The sequence below is a fragment of the Neophocaena asiaeorientalis genome, unplaced genomic scaffold, assembly GCF_003031525.2.
Source record: "Neophocaena asiaeorientalis asiaeorientalis breed wild unplaced genomic scaffold, Neophocaena_asiaeorientalis_V1.1 scaffold148, whole genome shotgun sequence".
NCBI classification, from domain to species: Eukaryota; Metazoa; Chordata; class Mammalia; order Artiodactyla; family Phocoenidae; genus Neophocaena; species Neophocaena asiaeorientalis.
Window position 1 is genome coordinate 6,146,849 of NW_020174050.1, and position 14,392 is coordinate 6,161,240.

At 39.9% G+C, this 14,392-nt stretch overlaps 1 protein-coding gene across 1 annotated transcript in view; it reads left to right on the plus strand.

The window, feature by feature from the left end:
• FRAS1 (Fraser extracellular matrix complex subunit 1) overlaps positions 1-14,392 on the plus strand; it is a 441,423-nt gene that overhangs the window by 159,773 nt on the left and 267,258 nt on the right. The window contains exons 4-5 of the mRNA XM_024754112.1: positions 381-473; positions 12,943-13,102. Of these exons, the coding sequence (XP_024609880.1) occupies positions 381-473; positions 12,943-13,102 (253 nt within the window). The remainder of the gene's footprint in view (positions 1-380; positions 474-12,942; positions 13,103-14,392) is intronic.

Here is a 14,392-nt window from a genome sequence, read left to right on the forward strand (position 1 = left end):
GTCTATAGGCTGTTAGAAGACCTGCCAGCTCTGTGGCCCTGCCCGCCCAAGTCCTCTCTTCTCTGTTTTAGGGAAATAGAGCTCTTATCTCACCCCTACTGCTTTTCTGGTGTGACACTCAGATGGAGCATTTCTAGTGAATAAAATTCTTCACTTCATTACATGTGAAAAGATGTAGACAGTTTTCAAGGAAATTACTGTCACAAGGGGGTTCATTTTATCTTTGAGAGAAGCTCATCTTGACAGAGAGAATCCTTTTCGTTAGTGTGTTCTGTTTATCCTGTTTATTGTTGTCACCCACGGAAACGCATGAGAGTTAGTGAATCTGATGTGACTGCTCGTTGCTGCTACTTTACACTGAGCTGTTTTTAAATGCTCAGGGGGAAGTGCTTCAAATACCCGCCAACCAGTGCTGCCCCGAGTGTGTGCTGAGGACTCCTGGATCTTGCCATCATGAAAAGAAAATTCACACGGTAAGTATTTTCTGACCCGTGGTTGATTCAGTGTCTGTAGATCATTGACAAGGTAAAGCTGACAAGAGAGGATTTTTTTTTCCCCTTTGTTTGGACGGTGGAGGACCTCAAGCTTATTTGACTTTCCGTGGGCATTTAGGTTTCTTGAATAAGATTAAAACTGCCCTATTTACTGTCCCACGTAAATATTTGTCAGTTGAATTCGTGTCTGTATAAAGAGTAGTCAGAGAATGTTGATGATGAAGAAGTTGTAATGCTGAATAATGAAAGGGCCACCTTGCCTTTGTGTACCACATACATTTTTTCACTTGATTTTATAAACAACCCTGAGTAGGTGAGTAGAGCAGATGTTATTACTCCTGTGTTAAAGATGGAAAAGTAGAATTGCAAAGACTGTAAGTTACTTGCCCCATATAGTACCGATAAGTGGTGTAACCTGGCCTAGAGCCCTGGTCTTTTTTTCCTCGTTCAGGGTGGAGTTTCTAAACTTCAGCACTATTAATACTTTAGGCTTTGTCGTGGGGACCATCCTCTGCATTATAGAATGATCAGCAGCATCTCTAGCCTCTACCCACCAGTTAGTATCCTCTGAAGTCCCGACAACCAGAAATGTCTGTAGTCATGGCCACATTTCCCCTAGGGGGCAAAATGAAAATGCTCACCTCCCCCCCACTTAGAACCACAGTACTAGAAATCAACCCTGAAGTTCTTTTTTTATACTTTCTCATGCCAGGTCCTGTAGGATTAATTTAGAGATATTAAATACTGATTTAAAAGGACTATTTGCAAGGTTTATAGTACAAAGTATGAAAATGGGATGGCTACAATTCATCTCCACTCATGCCTACATGCTCCCCCGAGGCAGCAGGTGAAGTTGAATGTGTTAGAAAGAGGCTCTTTGCTTTAATCTTCATCTTCCACCCGATACAGAACTTTCCCCAAGTTAGTGTCTCTACCCATTCAGGAGAGAGCATAGGTTAGCCGGATTTGATGTACCTACTCCAGGCTGCTATTCAGTGTGTGTACCTAAAACTCCGTGAGTACAATGCACTTTCCCCGTGGGACAGGATCACCTCACTTAAGCCGCTGTCTCCACATTACCCGAGGAAGTCACTCTTTCACTCCTGCACAATGTATTGCTGAGCGATACCCAAGCAGGATCTGTGCCTGCATACCATGTATCACCTCGTGCTGCTTGATTCAGTCCGCGTTATGTAGGGTGGTGGAAACTTCACACGCCACACAAGAGGATCCCTTGTAAAGTGCTGAAGGGCAGATTGGTGACGGAATCAGTGCCGGTTCATAATGGTTGGAACAGGTGTGTGGTTCACGGTCAAAACCCTCAAACTGAATCTTTCAAGTGGAGGAGCCCTAGGATCCAAAATGAGGCCAGGATCTGGGGGAACAACAGACATCTCAAATAAGAGGTGGTTCCAGGGACACGAGACGTCAGAGTTCAATGACTCTTTGCGTGGCCGCTCTAATGACGCTTGTCATTTGCTTGCTTGTGTTATGTTCATGAACACGTGCAATCTTCTTATGTTGGATTAAGATTAATTAAGATTTCTGAGATATTTTGTCTACCTTCATAGTGAGCCTCCTTGCCTCCCACCTAACCTGGTGAACTTTTCCCAGAGTAGGTGCTCAATAAACATCACGACTCAAACAATGAGTAAATCCCTTTTCCAGCTTATCCATGTCCTTGTCCCGAGGGCATGTTGGTCTTAGACCAACTAACCTGTGTGGCGGGCAGTTCAGGGACCACAGATCTGCTGATGGGTTAATTAGAAATCCGCTTGGTCTCCTACTTTTTCTGGAAGAGTTTAGAAAATCCTTCTTCTCCCTGCCTCCCTTGCAATTCACCCCTTCGGCTCTGACATAGTCCATGGGAAGCTCTAAACTGGGTAAGATCATGCCCATGCCTTGTTTTCCCATATGCAACTTTCAGAATGTACTCCCCTGAGAGTGTATAGTTATATTTCTGGTACTTGATGTAACTGAGAAAATGGCTGAATTTCAGGAATTGTAGGGGTGTTTTTTTACTTTTTTTTTTCTTTTTTTTTGCGGTACGCGGACCTCTCACTGCTGTGGCCTCTCCTGTTGCGGAGCACAGGCTCTGGACGCGCAGGCTCAGCGGCCATGGCTCACGGGCCCAGCCGCTCTGCGGCATGTGGGATCCTCCCGGACCGGGGCACGAACCCGCGTCCCCTGCATCGGCAGGAATTGTAGTTTGAAGGGAAAAAACTCTCTAGTGGTCTACTTCTTCAAATAGAAACAGAAGAATGATTTTTTTTTAAAGTTGAGACAGAATCCTCGAATTTTAGTCTTAATAAAGTGAAAACGATCATGTTTCTTGTCTTCCTGTTCTTCTTTCCTCTCTTTCTTCACCTTTTTAGTCTTGCCAAATTTTTCTTAATATTATTCATTTCCTTGAGTGGGTTAAATGCTTGTCTGGGTTGGGTCTGAATCTCCCCGTGTCCCTTGCATCACTAGGTTTCTTCCTGAATCTTGGAGCCTTTTCTATCTTGCGCCCTTGGCTTGCTTGGGAAGCAGTTTCCAGAGCACCTTCCTCTCCCGCCGAGCCTTCCTCTCCCGCCGAGCAGCGGTAATCCTCTCTCCTTAGCCTCTGGCTTGCATCCCATAGGACGAGTTATGGAGACTCTGTCCCGGTAGTTATGAAATAGTCTGGTGCTTTAAGAGCTTTGGAATGGTGAAGTGGAAACTTTCCCCTAAAAGAGAGATTTAGAAGAGGCTTTAGGATAGAGCAAGTGTGGTGGGAGGGGCATCTGTTAAAGTGATGCTGTCCCCAGAGAATAGAGTCGAAGAGAAGGAAAGTCAAAGGTGGGTTGAGCTCAGGACGGCATGGAGAGGCCACCTTTAATGAAACAGCCTCGCCTCATGAGGGGGACCTCTTTTGCTGGCATTGTGGGCAGCACCTTGTACAGCTGACGTTCCAGCAAGTCAAGTCCCCACATCTTCTCTGGAGTGAGGAAAACACCTGAGCCTTTTGGCTGACCAGGTTATTTAAGTTTCGCGTGGGCTTATTACAGCCAGCATTTGGGTGACTATTTCATCCATGACCTCTCAAAGCTATCCTTTCAAATTAGCTTTTGGATCTCTGCCCAGCCTTGCCAACCAGTTAGGGAGACAAGCCTGAAATACGTTTTCCTAAAGAGTGTTGGAATGCGTTTTCCCTGTTCTTTCCCCCACAAATTAGCCTGTGAAAGGGAGGAGAAAGGACCTTTAACCCCTTTCTTTTCCTCTTTACTAACTTAATCTGAGCACCAGATAATGTCATGTCTTAGAAGATGATGCTTGGAGATTCACTGAAAAAGAAAGCGGCAGGTGGTAATGCCCTAGTGCCCACATCCGATCGAATACAGGAGTGTGGAGGGAGAGGTCTGCTTGCTTTGCCTGTCTGTGAGGCTGAAAGGAGAATTAATTTATGCGTGTGAGACAAGAACTGAATACTGAATTCTGCCTTGTTCTCTTCAAAGTAGAGGATGTAATTACAACATGCATGGAACATCCCCAGGTTTTTAGTATTCTGGATCTATAACATCATAACAGGAACAAATTATAGGAAGAAAAATTATTTTTTTGTTCTGTCATTAAGCCAGGCAAATACTTTATGAGCTTATCTTTCCTTTGGACTTATGTCAGCAGCCAAGCCGACTCGTTATTTGGCTATGCAGAAGAATATATATAAGATATGGTCTGCAGAATGTGCTTTTGGCCAGTGTCAAAATCACAGGTTTTCAGAAGGTATTAATGGTATTAAGGTGGCACAGCTACAGCACAGGTCTTGTGGGAGCGTTGTTTCGTGTACGTATTATTTCTTGATTTTACAGAGCTTTCTTTGCTTGTTACAGTGCTCATAAAAAATACAGCTTTTGTAAATGAGTATAGAAAACACTGTGAAATTTAAAAATATCTACCTGTCATCTATCTATCTGTCTATCTATCAGCATGTACCAAACCCCTTGATCTCTGGTCTCCCTCTGCTGAGAGAGGTGTCACTGATTTAGGGATAAGAGTAGGAGATGAAAATGAAGGGGACTCATGTGACTTTTCTCTAAGAGAGAGGTGAGAATACTTCCTTTCCATCATTCTGTGCACTTTGGATCACTGTCTGGGCTTCTGTGGCTTTGACATCTAGAGTGGAGTCTCCCTGACGAATGTTCTTTGTTATTCCCATAATTCTCAAGCTTATTGTGAAGGGAGAATCCCTTGCTTAATTTTATGTCTCTTGAGTCAGATAATAGATTCACATCATTAGAGAGCTTGAAGGTACCGAAGAGATTAGTTAATACAGCCCTCTCATTTTACAGTTGAGAAAACTTTGGTGATTGACAAGTTATTATAATTAATTTTTGTGGCCTCATCTGAGAGTTGGTATAATTGCAAGTGTTTAAGAAATGACAGTTAGTGTTTCTCAGTAGTGACAAAAACAAGCTCTTGTTTTAATGAAATGTCTAGATGTTTAGAAGCAATCTCCTAACTTTTAATAGAATAAAGACATTCACTTCAAGTTGTTTTATAAGCAGCTTTCAAATTTTACTTTATTTAAGATATGCAAATGATTCATTAGATATTTTAAACAGTACTTTGCTCTCTGATGACTAAAGTGAATATTTGTTTATTGGTGAAAATTTGGAAAATAGAAAAGTATTCAAGCAGAAAAAAATCCACTAGTAATCTCCAAGCTATGAAAATCACTATTGCTTCCTTGGGTTTTTTTTTTTGTTGTGGGGAGCGGCTGGCAGTGAATATGGGTGGATGGATAGATAGATAGATAGATAGATAGATAGATAGATAGAGAAATATGTTTTTACATGATTGTAATTATACTATGTATACAGTTTATATCTTGCTTTTTTATAAAACATTATTTTGTAAATAGTTCCCCAGCATACTCTTGGAGAACATGATTTCCTATTATTAGGCACTTGGGTAGCTTCCAATATTCACGAAAACATTTCCAATTTCACTATGAAGAACAATGAGATGGAATTCCTTGTATTGAAACTTTTTGGTGTGTCACTGATCATTTTCTCCAGATAACTTTTTAAACGTGAAATTAGTATGTCAAAGCATCTAAAGATTTTGAGTATTGAAGCTGTGACATCTGTGGTCATTAAAATTCAATTTTAAGTTGTCTGTGTCTAATGATAAACCCAGTGGGACTATCATGGATAGTATAGCTTCTTTTCGGGTATGGATAGTATAGCTTCTTTTCGGGTCTGATTACCTAGGGTAGGCCCCACCTGGCTGAGTTGTTCCAGGTGCTATCATGAGAGAAGGCTCTGTGTAGAATTCCACTCCATTGCAGTTTCACTAACAATAGCTACTATGAATTTTAAACACTTTCCATATCTGATATTAAAAGATATTATCAAATTTTATTTTAAATAATATTTCTTTGCAGTTAATAAAGTTGAATATTCCATAAGCTTGTTGCTATTTTTTTTCCATTGGGATTTTTTTTTCTTTTTCTTTAAATTGAGTTATAGTTGACTTACAATATAATATTAGTTTCAGGTACACAGCATAGTGATTCAATATTTTTATACATCATGAAATGATCACCACTATGAGTCTAGCTACCATCTGTTATCATACAAAGTTATTATAATATTACTGACTATAGTCTCCATGCTGTACATTGCGTCCCCATGAGTTATTTATTTTATAAGTGGAAGTTTGTACCTCTTAGTCCCGTTCACCTATTTCACCCCCACATATCCCCTCCGCTCTGATAACCACCTGCTTGTTCTCTGTACCTGAGCCTGTTTTCGTTTGGTTTTGTTTATTCTTTTGTTTTTTAGATTCCATATATAAGTGAAGTCATACAATATTTGTCTTTCTCTGTCAGACTTATTTCACTAAGCATAATATCCTCTAGGTCCATCCATGTTTTTGCAAATGGCAAAATTTCATTTTTTATGGCTGAGTAATATTCCTTTGTGTGTGTGTGTGTGTGTGTGTGTGTGTGTGTGTGTGTGTGTGACATCTTCTTTATCCATTCATCTCTTGATGGACACTAGGTTGCTTCCATATCTTGGCTATTACAAATAATGTTCCAGTGAACATTGGGGTGCATATATCTTTTTGAATTAGTGTTTTTGTTTTCTTCAGATAAATACCCAGAAGTGGAATTACTAGATCATATGGTAGTTCTATTTTTAATTTTTCCTCAAAAATTAAATCTGCATACTGTTTTCCAAGTGACTGTATCGATTTACATTCCCACCAACATTACATGTGGGTTCCCTTTTCTTTACATCCTTGCCAACACTTGTTATTTCTTGTCTTTTTGATAATAGCCATTCTGACAGGTATGAGGTGATATCTCACTGTGGTTTTGATTTGTATTTCCCTGATAACTAGTGGTGACTAGTGATGTTGAACATCTTTTCGTGGTCCTGTTGGCCATCTTTATGTCATCTTTGGAAAAATGAATATTCACGGCCTCTGCCCATTTTTTAATTGGACTTTTTTTTTAATTGAGTTGTATGTGTTCTTTTTATATTTTGGATATTAACCCCTTACAGATGTATCATTTGCAAATATTTTGTACCATTCAGTGGGCTGCCTTTTCATTTTGTGGAGGTTTCCTTCACTGTGCAAAAGCTTTTTAGTTTGATGTAGCCCCATTTGTTTATTTTTGCTTTTGTTTCCCTTGCCTGAGGAGACAGAACAAAAAAATATTGCTAAGACCCATGTCAAAGAGCATACAACCTATGTTTTCTTCTAGGAGTTTTATGATTTCAGGTCTTATATTTAAGTCTCTAATCCATTTTGAGTTTATTTTTGTATATGGTATAAGAAAATGGTATAGTTTCATTCTTTTACATGTAGCTGTCCAGTTTTTCCAGCATCACTTATTGAAGAGGTCATCCTTTCTCTATTGTATATTCTTGCCTTCTTTGTTGTAGATTAATTGACCATAAGTGGTGACCTTATTTCTGGGCTCTCTTTTCTGTTCCACTGACCTATGTGTCTGTTTTTATGCCAGCCCCATACTGTTTTGATTACTATAGCTTTGTAGTATAGTTTGAAATCAGGGTGTGTGATACTGCCAACTTTGTTCTTCTTACTCAATTTGGCTTCAGCTATTTGGAGTCTTTTGTGGTTCCACAAATTTTAGAACTATTTGTTACAGTTCTGTGAGAAATACCATGAGTATTTTGATAGAGATTGAGTTGAATCTGTAGATTACTTTGGGTAATATGAACATTCTAACAATATTAATTCTTCCATAGCATGAGCACAGCATACCTTTCCATTTCTCTTTCAATTTTTTTCATTGATGTCTTTTAGTTTTTAGAGTACAGGACATTCACTTCCTTAGTTAAATTTATTCCTAGGTATTTTATTCTTTTTGATGCAATTGTAAATTGGATTGTTTTCTTTATTATTATGTAATGACCACATGTATTTTTTATTATAGTCTTTGTTTTAAAGTCTGTTTTGTCTGATCAGAGTAGTGTTACTCCAGCTTTCTTCTCATTTCCATTTGCATGGAATATCTTTTTCTATTCTTTCCCTTTCAGGTTATGTGTGTTTTTAGATCTGAAGTGAGTCTCTTGAATGCAGCATATAAATGGCTCTTTTTTTTTTAATCTATTCACTCTATATCTTTTGATTGAAGCATTTATTCCATTTACATTTAAAGTGATTATTGGTAAGTATGTACTTGTTGCTGTTTAGTTAATTGTTTTCTGGTTATTTTGGGTACTTCTTTGTTCCTTTCTTCTTCTTTTAGTCTCTTCTCTTGTAATTTGATGATTTTCTTTTTATTTTTTGTGTATCTATTGTAGATTTTTGGTTTGTGGTTACATTAAGGTTCATATATATTGATTGATATATATATGTATATGTGTGTGTGTGTATATATATATATATATATATATATATATATATATATCTGTTTGTTTTAAGTTGATAGTTACTTAAGTTTGAACACATTCTAAAAGCACTACATTTTTAGTCCCTTCCACCTGTTTTATGTTTTTAATGTCATGTTTTACATCTTTTTACTTTGTATATTCCTTAACTACTAATTATAGTTTTAGTTGATTTTACAGTTTTTGCTTTTCAAATTTTACTTGCTTTTTCAATAGTTGATCCATTACCTTTACTATATATTTTCCTTTACAGTGAGATTTTTTTTTGTTCATATATTTTCATATTTCTGACCTTTTATTTGTTCATATATTTTCATATTTATGACCTTTTCTTCTCTGCTTAAAGAAGACCCTTTAACACTTCTTGTAAGGTCAGTTTAGTGGTGATGAAATCTTAGTTTTTGCTTGTCTGGGAAGCTCTTTATCTTGCCTTCAGTTCCGAATGATATCCTTACTGGGTAGAGTATTCTTGGTTATAAGTTTTTTTTCCTTTCAGCACTTTAAATATATCATTCTACTCCCTTATGGCCTGCAAAGTTTCTGCTGAAAAATCAGTTGATAGCCTTATGGGATTTCCCTTGAATATTATGCATAGTATTCCTCTTGCTGCCTTTGAAATTCTCTCTCTGTCTTTTGCCTTATTAATCATGATGTGTCTTGGTGAGGATCTCTTTGGGTTCATCTTCTTTGGGACTGTTTCCTTCCCCATGTTAGGGAAGTTTACAGCCATTATTTCTTCAAATAAGTTTTCTGCCCCTTTCTTTCTCACTCCTCCTTCTGAGATCCTGATAATGCAAATGTTTGTATGCTTGATGTTGTCTCAGAGGTTCCTTAAACGATCCTCATTTTTAAAAATTCTTTTTTTTTCTTTGTGCTGTATTGATTGGGTGATTTCCATTAGTCTCTTCCATGTTGCTTATATATTCTTCTGTAATATCTAATCTGCTCTTGATTCCCTCCAGCATATTTTTCCTTTTAATTATTGTATTCTTCAGTTCTGATTGTTTCTTTTTTTATATTTTCTATCTCTTTGTTGAAGTTTTCCCTGTGTTCTACCATTCTTCTCCTGATTTCTATAAGCATCTTTATAACCATTGCTTTGAATTCTTTATTAGGTAAATTACTTATCTTTATTTCATTGGAGTTGTTTTTCCTGGGTTTGCTTCTGTGAATTAGGTGAAACAGTTATCTCTCCTGGTCTTAAAGGTGTGGCCTTGTGTAGAATTCTTCCTATGTAGATTTTGTGTGCCAGGTGGCCTTGGCAGTTGTGGCTGGAGCAGGATGGCAGGGGTGGGTTTTAGGGTATGTCAGTCAGGGCTGGGGCCTCCCTGGCAAGATGCCTGGAACTGAAGTGGACACTGGCCAAGGCTTTCGTGAGCTGGATTGGGGTTGCTACCTTGGTGGCATGGCTAGAGGTGGAGTGGGCACAGGCTGGAAGGTGTGCTGGGGCCACCTTTGCAAGCCAGCTAGAGGGCCAGGTTCTTTTCAAACCACTGCCTCTGTGCTGGGACGCAGAGAGAGTGAGTTTGTGCATAAGCCCTTTAAGAGGGGAGTTTTGGTTTCCTATAGCTCTCTGGCTTCTCCCAGTGTAAGTCCCACGGGTTTTCAAATCCAGTTATGGGGTCTCATCTTCCTGGTACAGGTCTTAGGGCTGTGGTGCCCAATGTGGGGCTGGAACTCCTTACTTATTAGGGAGGTCCTCTAAGTTTGTGATATTCATTCGGCTTTTGAGTTTCCTGCCAGGGGTATGGGTCACCTCCTACACATCTCAATGAGGTTATTTTCTTTATATCCTTAATTGTAGAAGAGCTGTTCTGCTAGTCTGCAGGTTGTTCTTAGAGAGAGTTGTTCTATATGTAGTTGTAATTTTGGTGCATCCATGGGAGGAGGTGAGCTCAGAATCTTCCTACTCTACCATCTTTATCTTGCCTCCAGTCTTTTCTTATTGCTTGTAAATGATTTTATATAGTAGAGTATAATTCTAATTAATATAATTTGCAGTTTTTAAAAATCAGTTCGTCATTTGCCTTTTAAATTGTTTTTATAATGTATATTTGACAGACTTTTAAAATTTTAACTCATCAGAACCTATTAATTTTTCTCTTACAATTTCTTCCTTTGCTTTTATGCTTAGACCTTCAAAGCATAAAGGTCCATTGCCTGCTATCGTTTATTAGCCAATAGTTTATTAGCAAGTTGTGGACTTGCCCATGTATATGCTACACTAAATTTGAAATTTTATATTTAATTATAGAAGAAGTAAAAATTGATAGGAGAGGACTTGGCCTTGGTATCCAAGTCTGTTGCCGTGATCACAGTCAGCACATAGGTGTGAAAAGGAGTAGGAAGACCATGGACTCATGCAGTGGAGAGAAGGGAGAGGATTGAGCACCTCCTACCTGCCACTCCCCTTGCTGGCTCTTTCACAACTGCCTCGTTTAACCTTTACAATAACCAAGTGCACAAGATATCGTCCTACCATTTAAGTTTTCTAGACCAGGAAGCTGAAATCTAGAAAGATTACATCACACTCATAGTCCCCAAGTCAGGGAGGGCCGAGCTTGGATCTGAGAACATGCATGCCTCCAAGGAAATCCGTGGTTCATCCAACTCAGTGCATTCCTTGCATTTCTGCCCTCTTGTACTCCCAGTAAGTCCACCTAAAGAAAGTAATTTTCAGGATGGTAAGGTGAGGACTTGGTTCCCAAATAACTGGATGACCGTGACTACCTATTACTATTATTGTTACAATAATAGCACAGGTTATTAGTAATTCCAAAACGTCAGCCTTGGCATGCTTGCAACCTGGGAGCAATTTGCAGAAGAAAGGGGCAGTGACTTGTTAAGTAAGACAGAGTCCTTTTGTGTTTCAGAGAGGTGAATAATTATTCTGGATGCTGGCTTGAGGAGAAGCAGTTGAAATCCCCAGATTATATTTAGATGACTGAGCGCTGGGTGTGTGTGACGTTTTTAATAGAAGTCTGTATATGATTTGTGCTGAATCAGGTATCATCATATGCTACATTTAATAGAGGCAAAGGAATATGATATTTAAGAAAATGTTATAAGAGGAAAACTTTATGGATTAAGCTCTTTTTTTTTTTTTTGTGGTACACGGGCCTCTCACTGCTGTGGCCTCTCCCGTTGCGGAGCACAGGCTCCAGACGCGCAGGCTCAGCGGCCATGGCTCACGGACCCAGCTGCTCCGCGGCACGTGGGATCCTCCTGGACCGGGGCACAAACCCATATCCCCTGCATTGGCAGGCGGACTCTCAACCACTGCGCCACCAGGGAAGCCCTAAGCTCATTATTTTTTTCATACATTTTTTAAAAGGCCACCACCATTCCACTCTGCCATTGAGAACATAACGTATTTTGACAGCTACTTCCCCAAGCAATCAACATACTTGTAGCTTTTTACATTCAGGGTTTACCCCTGCCTTCACTCTGCATCACATCTGAGAGTGGCCCATTTAGATACTTTTGGTGCTTAGTAAATCATATAACTCAAAACATAGATCTGTTAGATCACTGATACAGTGCCAGCTTTGGGAATGTCGTATCCCAGCCTAAAGTGGGCTAGGGACATTCTGTGTGTGTAGATGGACACCCTCGCCAGGAATGAGTTTGCTCTACAATTTGGACCAGGTGCCTCCTGCTGGCTATGACAGGTTCCCTGGGACCATAAGATCACTGGAACGGGAGAGAGAGAAAGAGGGGTGGGGAAAGGGAGAGAGAGAGAGAGAGAACACAAATATGGGAACTCATCAGGGTAAAAAGTAAAGGCCAAAAAAAAAAAAAAAAAAAGCAGAATACAGAGTGGGAGCTATATTGAAAATAATATAACTATTATAAAGAATTCAGTAGATATACGTGTATGTGTGTATATTTTACTTTGGTCTGCATAGAATTTTTTAAATGATGGGATTGGGGTCATTTTTATTTTATTTTTGTGCTTCTCTGAAATTTTCAAATGTAAAATTTTAGGGATAAAAAAGGAAAATACAACTCAGTTTTAAAACTGGTCTCTGCACAGACCTACTGGAGAACAGACTTGAGGTTATGGGGAGGGGGAAGGGTGAGCTGTGACAAAGCGACAGAGAGGCATGGACATATATACACTAACAAACGTAAGGTAGATAGCTAGTGGGAAGCAGCCGCATGGCACAGGGAGATCAGCTCGGTGCTTTGTGACCGCCTGGAGGGGTGGGATAGGAAGGGTGGGAGGGAGGGAGACTCAAGAGGGAAGAGATATGGGAACATATGTATATGTATAACTGATTCACTTTGTTATAAAGCAGAAACTAACACACCATTGTAAAGCAATTATACCCCAATAAAGATGTTAAAAAAATAAATATAAATAAATAAATAAAGTTGGTCTCTGACTTGGAATATTGCAAACCCTGGTCTCAGCCTTGCAAGCCTAGAGCCTTCTTCCATCTCTCCTGAGCTCCATCCTTCATTTGTTTAAGAGAAGGCTTGTTTCTGTTTGGTCAGATGAAAGCCTATATTCTGACAATAATTTTCTTGTCTTTTTTTTTTCCCCTAACGCACAGCATGGGACAGAGTGGGCCTCCTCCCCATGCAGTGTGTGCTCTTGCACTCATGGGGAAGTCCGATGCACCTCCCGACCGTGCCCACCACTGACGTGTGGACACCAGGAGCTGGAATTCATCCCTGAAGGAAGCTGCTGCCCAGTCTGTGTGGGCCCCGGGAGTGAGTATGAGCTTGTAGAGAGAGACCCTCTTTGCCTTTGAGGTTTACCTGGTGACATCCCAACTCTTCTCTTTCTTGCTCAGTGTGGTACAAAGATCCCTAACCCCATTCCTTATTGGAACCGAGATGTAGCCTTGCACGTGGCAGAAGCAATGTTGCAGAGACTGAGCTCCATTCCAAACTTGAGATTCTGAGACTCTCTGATTTATTATTTTGCCTTGGCCAGATGCAATCCCTCTGTGTTCATAGCTCCTAAGAAGGAAAGGGAGGAAGGACAAGACCCTTTGCTGTGGTTGCATAAGGCCAAGGTATTAATAGTTCCTCCTGCCTCTCGGTGGAGAGAAGAACGAACAACTCACTTCTCCATCATGTAGTAACACTACCACTCATTCTGCTGGCTGGTCTTTCAGTTGACATAACTTCTTTCTCCAAAACACACCAAGTAGGAAGCAGGTATTTCATTTGTCTTTATGGCCTCTTCGCTGTGGAGATTATGCCTGCCTGCAAACCAAGGCATGGCTCAGCAAGCCAGGGGCATGCTTCCAGGCCCTCTCCTTAGAATCCATGCTTGGACCACGTACCCTTTTATTACATTTTAGGGATATATGTCCCTTTCCATTTTTATAATTAAGTAGTGTTTACTTCACAGTAAATATGAATTATTGTCATTTCTGTATTATATTCTCTCCTGGAGTATAATAGCTAAAATTACTCTCTTTAAATAGCACCTGGAAGCTACACTCTATCCTTGCCTTTTCCCTTTAAAAAGACCTCTGGTTTCTTTCTGATCCCCAGTTATTCCATTCCTGGTGACTGTTTACCCTGGAGAACCCTTCTGGGGATTAAAAAGTATGGTTAGGAAAGGATGAAAGTAGAATGCATTCCTCATGCATTTCAGATGTCATCCACCAGAAAAGGACAGGCAGCTACTTTGGGCCAAATAACCCTACAAGTAAAAATACTCCAACAACAGTTTAGGGATAGGGTAGAGAGTGGGCTGTCTGGGTTTGTGGGCTCCTTTCTTACATTTTAGGGTGCTTTCTTGTTGGCTGTCCATGAGAAAGATCTATTGGGAGCATTTTGCCTGGAGAGATTAGAGGATCAGCCAGCACCAACTCCACAATTTACTGGGTGCATAATAAAAATGCAGGGCCCTTTGTTCAAAAAGCAGGGGAAAAAGCTTTTATTTTCTTCCGTGGTTTTTGCAACCTGTCCTGTTTTAAATTTATTATTCATGTCACACTCCCTAAGGCACGGGGATATTTGCTGGGTGGGTAAGACCCCCCCCCA